At 36.6% G+C, this 20,107-nt stretch overlaps 1 protein-coding gene across 2 annotated transcripts; it reads right to left on the bottom strand.

The window, feature by feature from the left end:
• Nucleotides 1-621: 621 nt before the first annotated feature.
• On the bottom strand, nucleotides 622-8,895 carry LOC112742074 (uncharacterized). Of its 2 annotated transcripts, XM_025791296.2 has the most exons (3): nucleotides 7,859-8,893; nucleotides 5,047-5,086; nucleotides 622-1,149 (listed from the first exon to the last, which is right to left on the bottom strand). In XM_025791296.2, the coding sequence occupies exon 1, from the start codon at nucleotides 8,615-8,617 to the stop codon at nucleotides 8,102-8,104; it is 516 nt and encodes a 171-aa protein (XP_025647081.1). In that variant the 5' UTR covers nucleotides 8,618-8,893; the 3' UTR covers nucleotides 622-1,149; nucleotides 5,047-5,086; nucleotides 7,859-8,101. The 2 variants fall into 2 exon arrangements, with proteins under 2 accessions (XP_025647081.1, XP_025647082.1); XM_025791297.2 differs by lacking the exon at nucleotides 5,047-5,086 and having other exon boundaries at nucleotides 7,859-8,895.
• Nucleotides 8,896-20,107: the final 11,212 nt, after the last annotated feature.

Below are 20,107 nucleotides of genomic sequence, written 5' to 3'. Positions count from 1 at the left end.
AGCGAATGGAGATGCTTTCGTTCCTCTGAACCTCTGCTTTCCTGCTATCTTCATCCAGTCAGTCTTACTCCTTTCCATGGCTGGCTTTATGTGATACATCACCACTGTCAATGGCTACTTTCGGTCATCTCTCGGAAAAATGATCCAATGCCCTGTCACGGCACGGCTAATCGTCTGGAGGCATCACCCTTGCCAAAGGCTTCATCTTATCCTCTCAGTGAATAATATGCTCACACACCCTGTCACGGCATGGCTATTCATCTGTCGGTTCTCGATCATGCTGGAATAGGATTTACTATCCTTTTGCGTCTGTCACTAACGCCCTGCAATCGCGAGTTAGGAGCTCGTCACAGTCATCCAATCATTGAATCCTACTCGGAATACCACAGACAAGGTTTAGACTTTCCGGATTCTCTTGAATGCCGCCATCATTCTAGCTTACGCCACGAAGATTCCGGTTAGGAGATCTAAGAGATATTCATTCTAGCTTATTTCATGTAGAACGGAAGTGTTTGTCAGGCACGTGTTCATAGGGGAGATGGTGATGAGCGTCACACATAATCATCACCTTCATCACGTTCTTGAGTGCGAATGGATATCTTAGAAGCGAAATAAGATGAATTGAATAGAAAACAGTAGTACTTTGCATTAATCCTTGAAGAACAGCAGAGCTCCACACCTTAATCTATGGAGTGTAGAAACTCTACCGTTGAAAATACATAAGTGAATGTCCAGGCATGGCCGAGATGGCCAGCCCCCTATTGTGATCTAAGATAGCATACAACTGATCAAAGATGCCAAATACAATAGTAAAAGGTCCTATTTATAATAAACTAGCTACTAGGGTTTACATGAGTAAGTAATTGATGCATAAACCCACTTCCTGGGCCCACTTGGTGTGTGTTTGGGCTGGCGTTGAACGCCAGTTTACGTCGTCTATTCTTGGCCAAAGTATGGACTATTATATATTGCTGGAAAGCCCTGGATGTCTACTTTCCAATGCAATTGGAAGCGCGCCATTTCGAGTTCTGTAGCTCCAGAAAATCCACTTTGAGTGCAGGGAGGTCAGAATCCAACAACATCAGCAGTCCTTCTTCAACCTCTGAATCTGATTTCTGCTCAAGTCCCTCAATTTCAGCCAGAAAATACCTGAAATCATAGAAAAACACACAAACTCATAGTAAAGTCCAGAAATGTGAATTTAACATAAAAACTAATGAAAACATCCCTGAAAGTAACTAGATCCTACGAAAAACATACTAAAAGCAATGCCAAAAAGCGTATAAATTATCCGCTCATCAATAGTCATACATCAAATGTTTAAACCATATGTATTGTCAATTTTGTATATATATATATATATATATATATATATATATATATATATATATATATATATATTTTTTTAGTTTGAAAGAAAAAAAAAGAGAGAAAGGGACAAAAGGCCCTAAAGTTTGAGAAATAAAAATGCATATGAGTTGTAATTAAAAAGAAAATGCATGAGTGTGTGAGAAAAGTGAAAAATGGGTAGTTAGGTTTGCTTTGAGTTGTATAGGTTATTTTGTAGGTTTGGTGAGAGCTTAGGCTAATCAAAGATGCAAATATCAAGCTCACTTGACCACATATAATCTTACCTTTACCCTAGCCCCATTACAACCTATGGAAAGCCCTCATGATATTTGTATGCATACATTGAATTAATGTTGATTGTTTGATGAAAGACAAATCTTAGAAAGCATGATTAGAAGAGAAATGAGTGAATTGACCCTATACACTTGAGTGATTAGAGCGGATACACATCCAGTGAGGGTTCAATTGCTCAATTACATGTTTTCACCTATGCTCAATTGCTTATCTTGCAAGTTGTTAATGCTTTTCAATAACTCTAATCAATTATGGATTTGTCTTGATTTAAATCGCTTTAGCCCTTATGTTCATATATGTATTCTTGGAAATTGATTTATTTTGACTAAGTAGATGCACTCATTTGGGTAGATTGCATATAGGTCGTTTACTTGCTTTGAATAAATGTAATACCCCTTGTTACCTTCTTAAGTATAGCATGAGGACAGGCTATTGTTTAAGAGTGGGGATGTGATGAATCCACATTTTATGGTATTTATTTGCTCTATTTGAGTGAATTTCATCAACTTTTCTTGCACTTATTCAAGGAAATAGCATAATTTCATGATTTCTCCCTAAATTGAGCTTAATTGTGAAAACATGCTATTTTGTGCTTAATTTAATCAATTTATTCCACTTTCATTCCATTAGGTGCCTTGATGTATTTGATGAGTAATTTCAGGTTTACAAAGCTAATATGGTTGGAAGAAGTGATAGAAAAGCATACAAAAAGGGGGAAAGCATGAAGAAATGAAGTTTTGGAAGATTCAGCTTCCGTGCGTGCGCATAGTGATGCGTGTGTACGCACACGCGCGAGTTTGGCGATGTGTACGCGTGACCCACGCGTACGCGTGGGAGTGTATCTTGCCAAACGACGCGTACACGTGACCCATGCGTACGCATCGCAGCCAGCACGTGAGTCACTTAATGGAAATCGCTGAGGGCAATTTCTGGGCCTCTAGAGCCCAGTTTTGGGACTCTCTGAAGCGGATTCTTCCTATATCAAGCAAGGCCTCATTCCATGTGGGTGGGGGGGGGGAGAAATTAGGGTTAGATTTTAGTCATGTAGCTCATTTTCTAGAGAGAGAAGCTCCCCCCTCTCTCTAGAATTAGGGTTCTTTAGTTTAGTTTCTTGTAATTTCTACTTTTGATTCTTGTTTTCATTTAATTTTCCTTGTCATTTATTGTTAGTGCATCTTTGTTCTTCTTCATTTCCTTTGTTATTTCCTTTATTTTGTCTTTTATGTTTATGACACTTTGTTATTTTAATTTATATTTAATGCAATTTATGTTTCATGTCATTTATTACTTAATTGAGTTGCTATCTTTACTTTTCTTGCTTGGTAGTTATAGCATTTATTATTTCTTATCATTTTACCATGCTTTCTTTACATGCCCACCAAGTGCTTGACAAAATGATTGGTTGGGTTTTTACTTAGTTTTCCACACTCTTGGTTGAGAAATTGGGTGTTTGGGTGAACTTGAGTGGTGGATGTCCATTCCACATTGTGTGAGGGTTGTTAATTAATTTGGTTTTCCTTGACTCTAAGTAACCCACTAGTGTTGACTTAGGACTTAAGGATTGAGACTAATTATGCCTAGTTGATAACTTTTAACAAAGCATGATCACTTCCTCTCGTCGCCTCAAACTCCATAACTCCTTATAACTTCGTATACTGACCAGATTCACTTTCCGTACGCACAAATCGTGTCCTTAAGAACTAGAGCATATAAGGAATACAAAACATGAGAAGAGAAAGACAAACGGCACGAAAGGTTTATGCGAGAAATTAGAAGGATACTCAAATTTGCAATTACATGAGATGGTATTTCGCAAGGTTTTGAAGGAATACGTGAAATCATCAACAAACAAGGATATATATATAAGCAATGAAATGGAGCATAAAGGGAGTTAGTCCGAAGTTTAGGAAGCAATTTTAAATTGAACAGTTTCAATATGAACATCATTAGGGAAGGTAGTACAACAATTTTGAACAACTTCATTTTGAAATAGAAGGAATTAGTTTATCTTTTCCAAAAGAATATATATAAATCTAACATTTTTCAAAATACTAAACTTAGTATAAATAATACGTTATACCGATTTTAATTTCAGATCAAGCAAATCATGCATGGTTTGTAAATTAAAGCTTGTTTGGTGTTAAGGGCAAAATATTTTCTTTAAAAATCTTGGAGGATACTTAAGTACATAATTAGGTAAGAATAGCTATAAAAGTATAATAAAGTTGGTTGAAAATCAGCTTCTATTTAAAGAATAAATTTTGAAATAAGATCTTCTATAAATCAATAAAAGATAAGTGGTATATTACAGATAAACAAGATTAAACTATATAAAGAAGTTTTAGAGTTTATGTAAGAAAGTCTAGACCGAATTAAAAACAATCCCATCAAAATTTAAGCAAGGGTTGTGGATACAATCAAGTAAGAAAATATTTAAATTGAAATTTTTCTTGAAGAGAATCTGAAACAAATACTCAAGAAGGAAATTTCAAGAAATAGTATGCTGTACCGAAATAATTCTGAATTCAGAGCAAGGAGCATAGAGTTTGTAAGGTAAGGATAAATGTTTCAAAAGATTCAAGCAACAACCAGATACAGAGTCAAGCAAGGACATGCACGAATGATAATACAAGATTAGCAAGAAAGAGATCAGAAACTAGAAATTCCAATACAATTAGTAGAGAAAGAGATAACACTAAGCACGAATAAAGAGCATACGTCGAAACGGAACTAATCTCTAGAATTTAGTTTCTAACGTCCCCAAAACCTCGTGATTCGTGTTAACCTATCACTTCTATTTCGTCTATGATAACCCATTAGTATTTTCATATACATAAATCATTAGTATTAAGTTGGCCAAACTTGATACCATGAGGTATGCAATAGTAATCTAATAGCATTAATCATCAGACAGTCATGCATATAAAACACAAACTCTTGTCATCAGAACAAGCTATAAAGCATGACAGACACTCAGAGTATGCAATGAAGCATAGTCAGTCCACTCCCAAGGCTCTACAGGAAAGACTGCTCTGATACCATATTGTAACGTCCCGTCCAGCAAAATACTTTGCTTAAGTCAGGGTATTTCCACTAGAAAGAACATTACGTAACCTTCTCTAGTATTGACTACTTAATTATCGAGCCTTTGTATCGAGTTCGCGTTTCAGTTTTAAGAAAATTCCAGAAAAATTTTGTTTTTTTATTCATTATAGTCATAATTCAAACATTTACAAATAATAATAATCACATAAATATTATTGATAATAATTCTTATACAAAAGAGACCAAATAAAACTCAAATACAATATACTAAACCTACCCCTCTATATAAAATAAAATCTCAAAGGACAATAGCGAGGGGACTCTATGAAAGCAATTAAAACCATAAAGAAAGCCTACTGATCGCTCGCAGCTTCAAATTGCGTCTTCAAACCTGTCGCTGAAAGGGTGGAAAATTTGGGGGTGAGAACCAAACCACATGTTCTCAGTAGAGGTCGAGAATGCCGTGAAAGTAAAGAATAAAGCGCAAATAGTTAACTGCATTCATAGACATCTAAAAGGAAACTAACTTTCTTTAAAAGCATTAGTTAATTACTCAATATCCTAAATCCATATTTTTCTTGTAAAACTTTTAAAAGTTTCCTAGACTGTATGAATGACCAACCTGTCCCAGTCATAGGTTCATTAAGTCTATGCTGAACCAGTTTGATTTTTCCTACCTTACTAGACCATAACATAAAAGAAGTTACCTACGCGGTATAAATGATCATCCTGCTCCAACCATAGGTTCATTAAGTCTATACTGAATCAGTCAGATACTTTATACAAAACTAGACCTCAAACGTACCAGTCATGGCCTTAGGCCCAAACAACTCAATCAACACCCAATTCACCACAATCCAGCCAATCAGTTACAAACACAAGTAGTGAGGTTCAAACACAATCAAGAGCAATTACATCAAGTATAGCAACTAGGAGTTAAACAGAATTATTCACTTAGGCAAACCAATTACAATATACACACCCAAACAATGTCACATAGATGCATATGATGCATGCCTGTCCTACTGGCCATGAGCTCACGTGTCGGTTATGTTGCCAGACCCGACTCGGATAAGCGGGATTAGACCACCATCCTTATCCGTAGGTTCCATAGACAAGCGGGAATTAAACCACCATCCTTGCCCGGAACACGCAAGCGGGATTAAACCACCGTCCTTGCCTCCACAGTAAGCGGGATTAAACCACCATCCTTACTGGGTACATAAAATAATACGCAAGCGGGATCACACCACCGTCCTTGCTGAACAATTTATCAATACGTGAGTGGGATAAAACCACCGTCCTCACTGCAGGCGGGACAAAACCACCATCCCTGCATAATGGTTTATGCACTGAGCAAGCGGGACTAGACCGACGCCCCTACCAACAATCTCATAAACCAAATATTCTTTTCTCAAAAGAACCATTGAAGTTATTATCATTAAATAAACCTTAAATATTTATTTTGATCAAGTCCTTATATTTTTTTATAAAATTTGGACATAATCACCTTTAAAAATAGGACTTATCCACCCTTACGGGTTCCTTCTTTCTTAACAATTCATCAGTCTCTTTCAGCATTTGCCACAGCAATATATTCTCAAAAACATTTGATAATAGAAAATCTATTTCTTAAATTCCATATCCAAAATAATTACCAACACAACTTAGCAGCCTGATTTCCATTTTGTTTTTAAAATATCAAATGAATTCGGAATTACGCAAACTTTAAATCCATGCGACCGTCTCGGATTAAACTTTCTACTAAATCAAAAATCATAATTTTTCGTTGTCTCTAGCTTCGGGAATATAAGCAAAACCGTGACTGTTCTGCAGTATTTTAAATCCAAAAGACAGCAGCACCATACAACATTTGAAATTCCATATAAAATCCAAATTAAATTCAACCACCTTCAAAATTAATGTGGTTAAACATAACTCATCCAAATTTCTTTCTAAATTAGTTCCAGGGTCATACCATTTTTAATGAAGGAGTTACGTAGCTTGGAAGTTAGGTAATCCTCTGCAGAAATCTGTTTTACAAATCATTGAACACAACCTCTTCCAAGTCCCATAACTCACTTATTAAAACATGGAAAACCCTGAAATTTGAATTACATATACTAAGAATACTTAATTTTCATCTCCAATTGGTTACATCTCAATATCTATCCAGGATCAAAAGTTATAAACTCCAAAAGTTACTAATTTAAGAAAACAGAATCTTGGCTTTTTCTGCATAATGCATCATCCTTCAAAAATTCATATCTTTAAAACTACAAATCCAATTGTTCTGAAATTTTACGGAATTAAAATAATAGGAATAAAGTTTTATTTAAAATTTATTCCATTTCAAAATTCAAATTTCAGAATTTCCAATAGAGGAATCAAGTTGCTGCTGCGTTAAACGTTCTGCAGAAAAACCAGTTTTGACATCCATGATTCAAAAATTCACCATAAATCATAAACTTAGTGAAAAAGTCTCAATTTCAGCAGTCCAGTTCCCTATATCTCCAAGCTCAATCCGGACTTGGTCCCACGCAATTTCGATAATCACAAAAATAGTTATAGTTTTTCAAAGTTTCCGGCTTCCTTTAAAAATAATGCAGAAAATCAAGTTTTACATTTTAACTTTGAAAAATCATAACTAGTTCTATAATTAATTCAAACTTCTCAAAATTGAGTCCCAACAACAACTTTTATTATACTTTACTCAGCCTTTGCTCTTATATCATTTCGATTATCGTTGAATAACTGATTCACTTCCAAAGTCACCTTTTAATTTCAAAAATCAGTTTTTCAGCAATCTATTTAGTATTCAAAATCCAACCCTTCAAAACCCCTCAAAACCAATTCCAAATCAACCACCAACCAAGTTCATTAACATTACAATATACCAAATAACAATTCAACGGCAACAAATCCAACATAACCCATTAAAATTCAGAAATTCTCAACAATTAGTCATCAAGCAATTCCCAATCCACATAATCAATCAATATCACAAATCAACAATTCCAAATCACAATCTCAACCATTCCAATCACAATTTCAGCCACAATTCAATAATTACATAATCAATCAATTACTCACAGCTATTAAATCTATTTGCAGTTATTCAATAAACCTTGTAGGCATTCTTAAATTGAAATCGTTTTAAACCCCCTACCTCAAAGTGTCAAAATCCATAGAAATTGGGAATGCTGCACTCATGAACAACAACCTTAATAGCAGCCATATCATCTCAAAGTAGTAGCAGCAACAGTTTGGCATCTCCGATCAACGGCAGCAGCATTATTTCCGATTCATTCTTCACTCTCGCAGTAGTAACCACGGTGGCAACAAAATAGAGTTCAAATTCAATGGAGTCGGAAATGGAAATGAGTTCAATAAAATTGGAACTACAGATAGCTTACAATAAATTATCGGAGCAGCAACAACAGGGTTTCCGGACAGCTCCAGTGGTGGTGGAAAGCTTCCGCATCAGCCAAACAGAAGCAGTAACAATTAAGAGTAGAGCCAGAACAGGGCCACGCCAACAATAATAGTTCCAGCAGCGGCGATTGCGTCTTATCAGATTCCAGAAACCAGAGGCAGAAGCAGAACTGGCTAGCTTCTCCATTCGGTCCTCCAGCGATGATGTCCGGCGATGCAACGGCTTGGCGACGGCGACGGCTACGAAGGGCACGAACGGCGACACTGGAATGACGGCGACGGAACCCTCACAGTGGTGGTTGTGGACTGGTGGCGATAGCGGCGTGGAGCATAGCTCCTCTCCTTGGTGGCGACCCTGACCCACGCTCGTTCTCTCTCTCTGCTGGCCCCTCAACGACGACGACGGGCGAGCTCCAGGGCAACGGTGGTGACGGCGGGACAAGACGCGACGGCAGCTTCTCGACGGTGGCGAGCTCGCAGCAACGGCGACCATGGAGACGCGACGGGACGAGGTTGAATGGAGACGTTGCAGTTCACGAGGATGACGACGATGGTGGCACGGGCTCCTTGCGGCGGCAGTCTGGCGGTCATGGCAGCGCGGCAGCAGCTCTTCCCTCTCTCTTTGCTCTCTGTTTCCATTTCTACGTTAGGTTTTGGAAGAAAAGGGGGTATGGTGCGGCTGAAGGGAGCAGAAAGTGGGTAGGTTAGGGTTTCTGATTAGGAACTTAGGGTTTTCAATTCGGAAAATTAGGGTTTCTGAGTTTGATTTGGGAATTAGGGTTAGAAATTAGGGATTTTATAAAGTAATATGGATAGATATGAATGGATATTTTGATAAAATAGAATAGTAGAGTAATTTTAAAATCAAATATACTTTATCAAAAATATTTAGGAACATTATTTATCAACATATGGCTAAGTGCAATCAATTATTTCTAATTTACATTATAAAATGAACAAGTTAATTATATTTTGTAAAGTACAATTTAAATTCAAATATCAATTTTCTAGATTAAATCATACAAATCTCTATTATTTTTCTATCTCTGAAACTTTAATTTCAATTTATAAAATAATTTATTATAATATAAATTGTACATAAATATTAATTGACTTAAACTTAAAGTATTTATAAATATCAATCTAATCATTTCTAATAAAATAATTTCTAGGAGTTCAAACTAATAAAATAAATCATTATTTATTCATAATAGAAATTTCTTAAATTTAATTATATAACACCTTCATTACTGAATTCTAATTTGAAATTATATAAAATAACCAATTATAAGAATGTACACAAAAATATTAATTAACTTAACTCCAAATATTAATAAAACTAATTTAATTTCTCTTAATTGATTAATTTATAAAATAAGATATCAAATTAATAAAATAAATCATAACCTTTTCAGAATAAAAGTTACTTGAATTAAATTATACAATTCTTTCTTATTTTTCAATTACTAAAATTATACAAAATATTCTATTATAATAAAATTACTTAAAAATATTAATTGATTCAAAATAAAACTATCTCCGAATCTATTTAATAATTTCTAATAAAATAATTTCTAAAATTATAAAGTTTAAACTCAATAAGGTAAAATCACAATTTATTTATATTTAGATTTTTCAAAAATGCGGGATGATACACTTGTCATGTTTTCCACTTCATGTCAATTAGGTGCTGTTTCATTATCTAATTCACAATTCTTTAATTCTTGCTTGAATGCTTTCATGCCAATTTATTGCTTGTTTGTTTATCTTAACCTACAAGTCTCTTTTAAAGTATTGCAAGCATGCTAGGATGAGTAAAGTGCATGTTATTTTGTATACTTTGACCTAGTTATCCATCCTAGTGTGTGTGTTCTAAATCGTGCACAACTTATAATTCACACACTTGTTTTCTTCATGTCACAAACTTATTCACTCACCTCATACTAGTGAATACCACCTCATTCCAACACTCTTTGCTTCCTTATTTTTGCATTCACTCATCTCACTATCCTATCTTCTATCTTTCATGAGTGATCCACCATAAACAAGGGAGGCGGGAGGAAGAGCATGCAGCAGCCGATTGATCCACCAGCTGAAGGTGGCAATCCGAAGTCACTTCACCTCCTAGCTCACCTTTGAGTGCACAGAGGACCGTGCAAACCTTTAAGTGTGGGGAGGTCATCGCCGATCAACAATCTTGGGTGACATACTCTAATCCTAACACTTTCATCTTCTTTTTGAATTCTTAGTTGCATTTTCTTTCTTGGTTTGTATATATTTTAGAGCTTTAATTACATTCTCTCTTAGTTTATTGCATGTCTTTGCATATACATAATAATCTTAGTGAAGATAATGAAAATTTCCAAGAAAAACATTCTTGATAGGGCATTGACACCCTAATTGATTTAAGTTAGAACTTTTGTTTGAAACTTACTGAAATATATTGTGAAACATGTTTTTAAGCTAAGAACACACAACCTTGTGAGTTTTGAGCCTCATTGTGTGGTTATATCATATAACCACTATTTTTATTCTTGTGTGTGTTATTCTCTTTTTATGATTGCAATCTTTGATTTGTTTGATTCTTTATGTCCATTGTTTGATGTACATATGCATTTATGTGATTGAGGCCATCTTTTCATTAAGCTCACTTGTCCCAAATAGCCTACCCTTTTATCTTCATTTGTTAACTAACTTTGAGCCTACTTCAATCCCTTTTTGTTCTTAAAGTTAGCACATTACTAGCCTTAAAGTGAAAAATAATAAATGTCCTTCATTTGGATCTTTGATTAGCTTAGGTTAGTGAGAGTGTGTATCATCTAAGTGTGGGGAAGTTTGGGAACTTTGGTTGAGATAAGAGTGGATTTTTCTACTTTGTTAAAAATCTAGGGAATTGGGTACATACTCATACATCAAATGTTTAAACCATATGCATTGTCAAGTTTGTATATATATATATTTTAGTTTGAAAGAAAAAAAAAAGAGAGAAAGGGGACAAAAGGCCCCAAAGTTTGAGAAATAAAAATGCATATGAGTTGTGATTAAAAAGAAAATGCATGAGTGTGTGAGAAAAGTGAAAAATGAGTAGTTAGGTTTGCTTTGAGTTGTATAGGTTGTTTTGTAGGTTTGGTGAGAGCTTAGGCTAATCAAAGATGCAAATATCAAGCTCACTTGACCACATATAACCTTACCTTTACCCTAGCCCCATTACAACCTATGGAAAGCCCTCATGATATTTTTATGCATACATTGAATAAGTGTTGATTGTTAGATGAAAGACAAATCTTAGAAAGCATGATTAGAAGAGAAATAAGTGAATTGACCCTATACACTTGAGTGATTAGAGCGGATACACATCCGGTGAGGGTTCAATTGCTCAATTACATGTTTTCACCTATGCTCAATTGCTTATCTTGCAAGTTATTAATGCTTTTCAATAACTCTAATCAATTATGGATTTGTATTTATTTAAATTGCTTTGGCCCTTATGTTCATATATGTATTCTTGGAAATTGATTTATTTTGACTAAGTAGATGCATTCATTTGGGTAGATTGCATATAGGTAGTTTACTTGCTTTGAAATAAATGTAATACCCCTTGTTACCTTCTTGAGTATAGCATGAGGATATGCTATTGTTTAAATGTGGGGATGTGATGAATCCATATTTCGTGGTATTTATTTGTTCTATTTGAGTGGATTTCATCAACTTTTCTTGCACTTATTCAAGGAAAAAGCATAGTTTCATGATTTCTCCCTAAATTGAGCTTAATTGTGAAAACATGTTATTTTGTGCTTAATTTAATCAATTTTATTCCACTTTCATTCTATTAGGTGCCTTGATGTATTTGATGAGTAATTTCAGGTTTACAAGGCTAATATGGTTGGAAAAAGTGATGGAAAAGCATGCAAAAAGGGAGAAAGCATGAAGAAATGATGTTTTGGAAGATTCAGCTTCCGTGCGTGCGCATAGTGATGCCTTCACATGCACACGCGCGAGTTTGGCGATGTGTACGCGTGACCCACGCGTCTTGCCAAATGATGCGTACACGTGACCCATGCGTACGCATCGCAGCCAGCACGTGAGTCACTTAATGGAAATCGCTGAGGGCGATTTCTGGGCCTCTAGAGCCCAGTTTTGGGACTCTCTGAAGCTGATTCTTCCTATATCAAGCAAGGCCTCATTCCATGTGGGGGGGGGGAGGAAGAAATTAGGGTTAGATTTTAGTCATGTAGTTCATTTTCTAGAGAGAGAAGCTCCCCCCTCTCTCTAGAATTAGGGTTCTTTAGTTTAGTTTCTTGTAGTTTCTACTTTTGATTCTTGTTTTCATTTAATTTTCCTTGTCATTTATTGTTAGTGCATCTTTGTTCTTCTTCATTTCCTTTGTTATTTTCTTTATTTTGTCTTTTATGTTTATGATAGTTTGTTATTTTAATTTACATTTAATGCAATTTATGTTTCATGTCATTTATTACTTAATTGAGTTGCTATCATTACTTTTCTTGCTTGGTAGTTGTAGCATTTATTATTTCTTATCATTTTACCATGCTCTCTTTACATGCCCACCAAGTGCTTGACAAAATGCTTGGTTGGGTTTTTACTTAGTTTTTCACAGTCTTGGTTGAGAAATTGGGTGTTTGGGTGAACTTGAGTGGTGGATGTCCATTCCACATTGTGTGAGGGTTGTTAATTAATTTGGTTTCCCTTGACTCTAAGTGACCCACTAGTGTTGACTTAGGACTTAGGGATTGAGACTAATTATGCCTAGTTGACTTATCCTCGATGTAGGGTTGACTAATTGGGATTAATCCACACAAAATTATCATGTTTGTGGTCCATAACTAGGATAGGAATCCTTAATTACCCACTTCTTGCCAAGAGTTCTTTTTAGCATTTAATTCCCCTTTCTTGCCTTTAATTGCTTTGACTTTTAATTTCTTGCATGCTAAGTTACTTTCTTGCATTTTAATTTCTTGCCAATTGTCATCCAATCCCCATTTCTCTAATAGCCAATAATAACAACATTTTATTGCAACTCCTAGGAAAGACAACCCGAGGTTTAATTACTCTCGGTTATTTTGTATTGGATTTAATATTTGATGTTGAGAATTCATTGTTGGTTTGGACTATGCTTCCAACGAATTGATTCTTGTTTTTGATTAGTTCCAAACCTTAACAAGGATTCTCTTATCACCAACCTCTAGCAATTGGCTTGATTTTCGCCCTCTTTAGCTGGCATGGCTGGCCTTTTATGTTCTCAATCCATTGAGTTCTAGGCAAGCATATATCATCTAGGACTTGATCCAGTTTTTGGTTGACTACCACCCTTCTGTTGTAGGATTCATGGTCATCCCTCTGTAGGGGTAATTTGAAGACCTCTCTCACCCTATCTAGGTGAAAATACATGATCTTCCCCCTGACCATAGTGCAAAAGGTATGGAATGTTGTTCCATATTTTTTTTGCTTATCTGTCATTCACAGATTTGTATAAAATTCATGGATCATGTTGTATCCAACATTCAACTGAGGATCAACCAGAATCTCCCAGCCTCTCCTTTGAATTTGCTCTTGGATCTCCGGGTATTCTTCTTCTGCTAAGTCGAATCCCACCTCAAGGATTACTGGCCTTTTATTCATTATCTTGTGATAATTTTCTTCATGTTTCTTGGTAAAGAATCGAACAGGTTTGAAAACAACTATTGAGTTATCTTCTTTCTTGTTCTTTGGAGTGGCCTTGCCACTTCTTGGATCCATAGGATTGAGTTCTTGATGAGAGAACAGGGCTCCTTCCACACTAAACTTAGAAGATTTGCTCGTCCTCGAGCAAAAGCTAAGAAAGGAAGAAGTAGAAAAGAGAAGTAAAAGAGAGGAGTGATGTGCGGAAAACGATTCGACACAAAACTCACCGGCAAGTGCACCGGGTCGCATCAAGTAATAATAACTCACGGGAGTGAGGTCGATCCCACAGGGATTGAAGGATTGAGCAATTTTAGTTTAGTGGTTGATTTAGTCAAGCGAATCAAGATTTGGTTGAGAGATTTGTGATTTGCAGAATTTAAATTGCATGAAAAATAAAGGGAATGGGTAATTTGCATGAAATTAAAGAGAACTGAAATTTAAAGTGCTAAATCTTAAAGGGCAAGAAATTAAATGACAGAAACTTAGAACGCAAGAAATGTAAACTGCAGAATCTTAAAGTGCAAGAAATGTAAACGGCTTGAATTGTAAAGGGGATTGGGAATTGGATTTGCAGAAATTAAACAAGGAAAAGTAAAATTCAACAAACAGAAGAGTAGAAGATAACTTGAATTGAATCACATCTAAAACGGAATTGTAAATGGGCTTGAAAAGCATTAAACAGAGAATCGAAAATGGAAAATCCAGATCTCAGGACTCAAGAGACTAGATAACCAAGTCTAGATCTCAATGCCTTCCTAGATCCAGCAAGAACAATTGCAAAGAAAATGAAGAAATGTAAATTGCAGAGAAAATAGAAGAAGAAGCAATTAACAGAAACTGAAATTCAATGATGTGGAAGATTAAACAAGATCCCAAGGTGAGATTGAAACAGAATTTCTTCAATTCTCCACCCAAGATCCGAAGCAAGAAAAGTAAAGAGTATTCAAGCATGAACAAGGAAGAAGAGAGATCAATTCTCCTCCCCAAATTCTCTTGAATTAAAACAACAATGCCAAAAATGTAAAAGTGAGCTCTCTACAAACTACAAAATCAAAACCGAAAACAAAGCTCTCGAAAAACTTAAATCCTATGCTATTTATACACTTTCTTCAAATGGTCTTCAAGCCTTCAATTGAGCCTTTGCTCTTGATGGAATTGGGTTGATAGAGGCCTTGGTTGATTGCTCTTGGAGTTTGGAGAAGAACCGAAGTGAACCGGGTTTGGAATCATGTAAGCTTGAGTAAAAGTTTGAGTAAAAGTTTGAGGCAAACTTTTACTCAAACTTTTCATATCAGCCACCCCATCCTTGCTGCTACCAATGTTTGAGCCAAAGTTTGGGGTCAAACTTTTGCTCAAACGTTGGCTCCCCCTTGCACACTCATGGCGCCAACGTTTGCCAAAAAGTTTGAGGCAAACGTTGGCGCAAACTTTTGCTCTCCAGGGTGTGTTGTTCATGGCGCCAACGTTTGCCAAAAAGTTTGAGGCAAACGTTGGCGCAAACTTTTGCTCTCCAGGGTGTTGATTTGTGATGCCAACGTTTGCCAAAAAGTTTGAGGCAAACGTTGGCTCAAGCTTTTCTCCCAAAAGTTTGCCAAAAAGTTTGAGGCAAACTTTTGCTCAAGCTTTTTGCCCAAAAGTTTGCGCAAAAGTTTGAGGCAAACTTTTGGTCAAGCTTTTTGCTCCCTGGTTCGTTTTCACTTATTCCAAAAGTTTGAGCTAAAGTTTGAGGCAAACTTTTGCTCAAACTTTTTGTCCTCTCTTCCTCCTAGCCATTCCTTCTTGCTTCAACCTTTCTCCAAGCTTTCTTCACCTATCATTAATCAACCAAACACATCAAAGCTATGCTCAAAATCATGAGATATTCATTCTTTCATAATATGTGACAATTATAGCATAAAACCTCATGAAATTGCATTAATTCATCTATGGTTGATTAAATCAAAGGAAGCATGAAAATCTACCCAATTGGCTTGCTTATGGCTCAAGAAAGTGCATAATTCATTTGAAAACAAAAGAAAAAGACTAGTGAAACTAGGCTAAGATGACTTGTCATCACAACACCAAACTTAAAGCTTGCTTGTCCCCAAGCAAGAAAAGATTTATTGAGAAGAAAGAATGAAATGGAAGAGGATGTTCATGCTAGTAGAGTGTTATTGGTAGTTCATGGGGTTTTATGTGGATATGTAAACACTCACCTCTTATTAACTCTTAAGCCTAGAAAGTCCCCTTCAAGCTTCAAGTAACATACTGCTATGACCTCTCATTATTCCTTTGTCCTTGGCTATTATTTTGTTCATAAGCTTTATTTGAGTGTCATGTGTAGCAAGTTCATTTTCTTTTCTTTATACTTGACACATTATTCACTATAGACACTTGGCTCACATTCCTTCTTAAAACATTGATGCCCAGCACCTCTTTGGGCTACTAAATGCCTTGTAGTTAGGTTGCTCTTGATAGTGGACTTTCAGCTGATGATCCCGGGTTAGTTAACTCAAGTCACCAAGTGTTGATGCACTCCAAAGAGCTTAATAATCCAAGCAGATCCTAGTACAAAGACACCACATGCATATATTCTAAGGTTCAAGCTATTGGTGTCTAGCTTTATTTCTTTTTGTTTTTCTTTTGTTCTGTTGCCATTTTTTGGCTTTTTCTTTTCTCTCTCTTTTTTTTTGTTTTTCTTTTTAACCAAGGATTTTTTTATTTGATTGAGATTCATAGACAGTAGGCCACTTTCTACTTAAGAGGAGACATCCTAGTTCTCTTATTCATTAAAAGTGAGCTATTATGCAATCACACATTCATACCACCACTTACTTTTATTGTACTTCTGTCTAACAGAGAACTATCTCACTTCACATTCAAACATTTCTTTTATTGAATTAAAGATGCAGGGGACAAAGCATGCTTTTTATTCAGTGAAAGTAAACACACAAGCACACACATAGGCTAGCTTACTTATTTTAAAAAAATTGATTCTACTTGTACTAGATGAACACTTTAGCAAGACATAAATCAAAGCATTTCTCAATAGCAGAAGTTAAGTATAGATACAACCTATTGGTTTGCAGTTCTTTTGTTCTTCCTTCTGTTGTGCCCCTTTTGAGTTGTGGTGCATAATGTCTTCAAATGGTGGTTAGTTCCCTGCACAATTCTCAAAAGTTGCTTGCTTCTCAAGCCCTTAGTTGACTGGTTAGTATGCATGAATTGAGTGTGGCTTTTGGATTTAATTTGGTGTGGGAACACCAAACTTAATTCCTTGCCACTGTCTTTAATGCAACAGGTTGTACATTTATGAATTCTTTTGGCCTTGCTAAAGGTTATGGAACCAAACCAAAAAAAACAATTAACTGGTTGAATAATTTGTCTGATTGCTTGGATCTAGCATTATGCAGGAGGTGAGAGTATGCTTTTAAATGAGATTTTGGTGGAACACCAAACTTAGAATCCTTCATTCTCCCTTAAATTGTTTTGGTGTGCAACACCAAACTTAGATCCTTGCAATACAGACAAAACTACTCAACCTTTTTATTGAAACAGCTATGAAAAGAAAACTACCTCAGGTTGGGTTGCCTCCCAACTAGCGCTTCTTTATTGTCACTAGCTTGACATCTCGTTCTTTGATCATGGAGGCTGAAAAGCATAGTGCCTCAGCTTTTCTCCTCTTACTGTGAACTTCCTTCCGGTCTCCTTTTTGATGATCTCTAGGTGTTCAAGTGAAAGGACCCGGTTCACAGTATAGTATTCAGATGATTGTGGGGACACCTTCATTGGTTGGGTGTTTAACACTACTTTATCCCCTGGTGAAAAGCCTTTAGTAGGGATCTTCTTGTTTCTCCACCCTCTTGGCCTCTTCTTCTTTTCTTTCTCAAAAGATACTCCATGCCTTGGTGGTTCCTTATCTGAGATGTTGAATTTCTCATTTGGAGATTTTGGATCTAGTCCCTCCTTGATTTCTTTGGTCTGTTGCACCATCTCTACTTCTTTCAAGCATGGATTTGGGAGTCTTGGAGCTAACTCATTGACTACCTCCTTCAAAATTTGCTCTCTGGCCTTATCCTCTGTACACTCTTCTTCTTGAGTGGACTCATGTGGGGTTTTAAAAACATGGAATGCTAGGTGCTCATCATGCACTCTTAACAACAATTCTCCTTTTTCAACATCTATCAATGCTCTGCCCGTAGCCAGGAAAGGCCTCCCCAGGATGATGGGAGTGTTAGGGTCTTCATCCATATCCAGGATGACAAAATCAGCTGGGAGAAATAATTTTCCCACTTTTACCAACACATTCTCCACAACTCCCAGTGCTTGCTTAATGGATTTGTCAGCCATTTGGAGAACTATTCGTGTGGACTTCAGCTCAGAAATTTGAAGTTTCCTCATTAGAGACAAAGGCATCAAGTTTATACCTGCACCGAGGTCACAAAATGACTTCTCAATTGTTATGTTTCCTATGGTGCAAGGTATGTAAAAACTCCCAGGATCCTCTTTCTTCTCTGGCAACTCTCTTTGGAGGATAGCACTACATTCCTTTGTCATCTCAACAATCTGTCCTTCCTTCAGGGATCTTTTCTTTGTGAGTACTTCTTTCATAAATTTGGCATATAATGGCATTTGTTCAAGTGCTTCTAAGAAAGGAATATTGATGCTGAGAGTCTTGAATATATCCAGGAATTTTGAGTATTGCTTATCCTCGTTTTCTTTTTTGAACCTCTGAGGGTACGGAAGTTTGGGGACATCTGGCTTCACCCCTTCCTTCTTCTCTTGTAGCTGTGTTTCAAGGATGTCCACATCTTTCTTTGAGCTTTTTGCATTCTTGGTCTTTCTCTCCTCTTCACTTCTCTCTTCTGTCTCTTCTTGTGGAACTTCTCTGTTGTGTTCTTCTTGATTGATGGCTTCCTTCTCCCTAGTCTTTTCACTTCCCACTATGATTGCTTTTCACTCCTCCCACTTTGTAGCTTTTCCTTTGTCCTTTGGATTGGAGATTGTATCACTTGGGAGAACATTGGTTGGCCGTTCAGCTTGTTTGGCCAATTGTCCCACTTGTCGTTCAAGGCTCTTCATGGTAGCTTCATTTCTCTCTTGCACTTTGACCAAGCTTTGAGTGGACTGAGCAATTGCTTGTATGGCTGCCTCAAGACTTGAAATTCTACTTTCATGATGGTCTATTGGTGGTATGATGGGGGTGGAATGTGATTGCTGGAAGTTATTTGTAGGGGTAGTGTGGTAGTTTTGGGGGTTAGATGTTGGTGCGGAAATGCTATTTTGATGAGTTTGTGGATTGTGGTGGGGTGGTTGATATGTATTTTGTGGTTTCTTGTATTGATTATTATTAGCGTTTTGCTGGTCCTGGTTTGAGTAAGTTGTGTTTCTTGAGTTGTTTTGGTTTGAGTTTTTCTGCCACGGTTGCTGGCTGTGGGTGTGGTTATCTCCCCATCTGAGATTTGGATGGTTCTTCCAGGATGGATTGTAGGTGTCACCATAAACCTCATTTTGGCCTGAGCCTTGGTTGTGCACATATTGAGGTTGTTCCTGCTGCTGATTTTTTTGGTTTTCTTCATTTTGTCCCCATGTGGTTAATGGTTGGCTTGTATTCACTGCTGCAACTTGTAAACTATCAATCTTTTTAGCCATCTGCTCAAATTGTTCTTGAATCTGCTGCTGCATTATCTTGTTTTGAGCTAGGATGGTGTCCACCCCTTCCATTTCTAACACTCCTTTCCTTAGTGATGGTTGGCGTTGTCTCTGATGAGCAAAGAAGTATTGATTGTTTGTCACCATATCAATGAGGTTCTGAGCTTCTTCAGCTGTCTTCATAAGTTGCATCGAGCCTCCTGCGGAATAGTCAAGTGCCTCTTGAGCTTTCATTGTCAGTCCTTCATAGAAATTTTGGAGTTTATCCCATTCATTAAACATCTCAGGAGGGCACTTCCTGATTAGAGCCTTGTATCTCTCCCATGCCTCATAGAGAGGTTCAGCATCCATTTGTGTGAATGTTTGTACTTCGGTCTTCAATCTAATAATCCTCTGAGGTGGGTAAAATTTAGCAAGGAGTTTGCTCACTAGATCTTCCCAATTGTTGATGCTATCTCTTGGAAATGACTCCAACCATTGAGTGGCTTTGTCTTTGAGGGAAAATGGAAATAGCAGCAATTTGTAACTGTCAGGATGCACACCATTGGTCTTCACTGTGTTACATATCCTCAGGAAGGTGGATAGGTGCTGGTTTGGATCTTCCAAGGGGCCTCCTCCATAGGAACAGTTGTTCTGCACCAAGGTGATGAGTTGGGGCTTCAATTCAAAGTTA

Source organism: Arachis hypogaea, chromosome 14, assembly GCF_003086295.3.
Source record: "Arachis hypogaea cultivar Tifrunner chromosome 14, arahy.Tifrunner.gnm2.J5K5, whole genome shotgun sequence".
Taxonomy (NCBI): Eukaryota; Viridiplantae; Streptophyta; class Magnoliopsida; order Fabales; family Fabaceae; genus Arachis; species Arachis hypogaea.
Note: the sequence above shows the minus strand (reverse complement) of the source record. Positions and strands in the feature narration are given on the sequence as shown.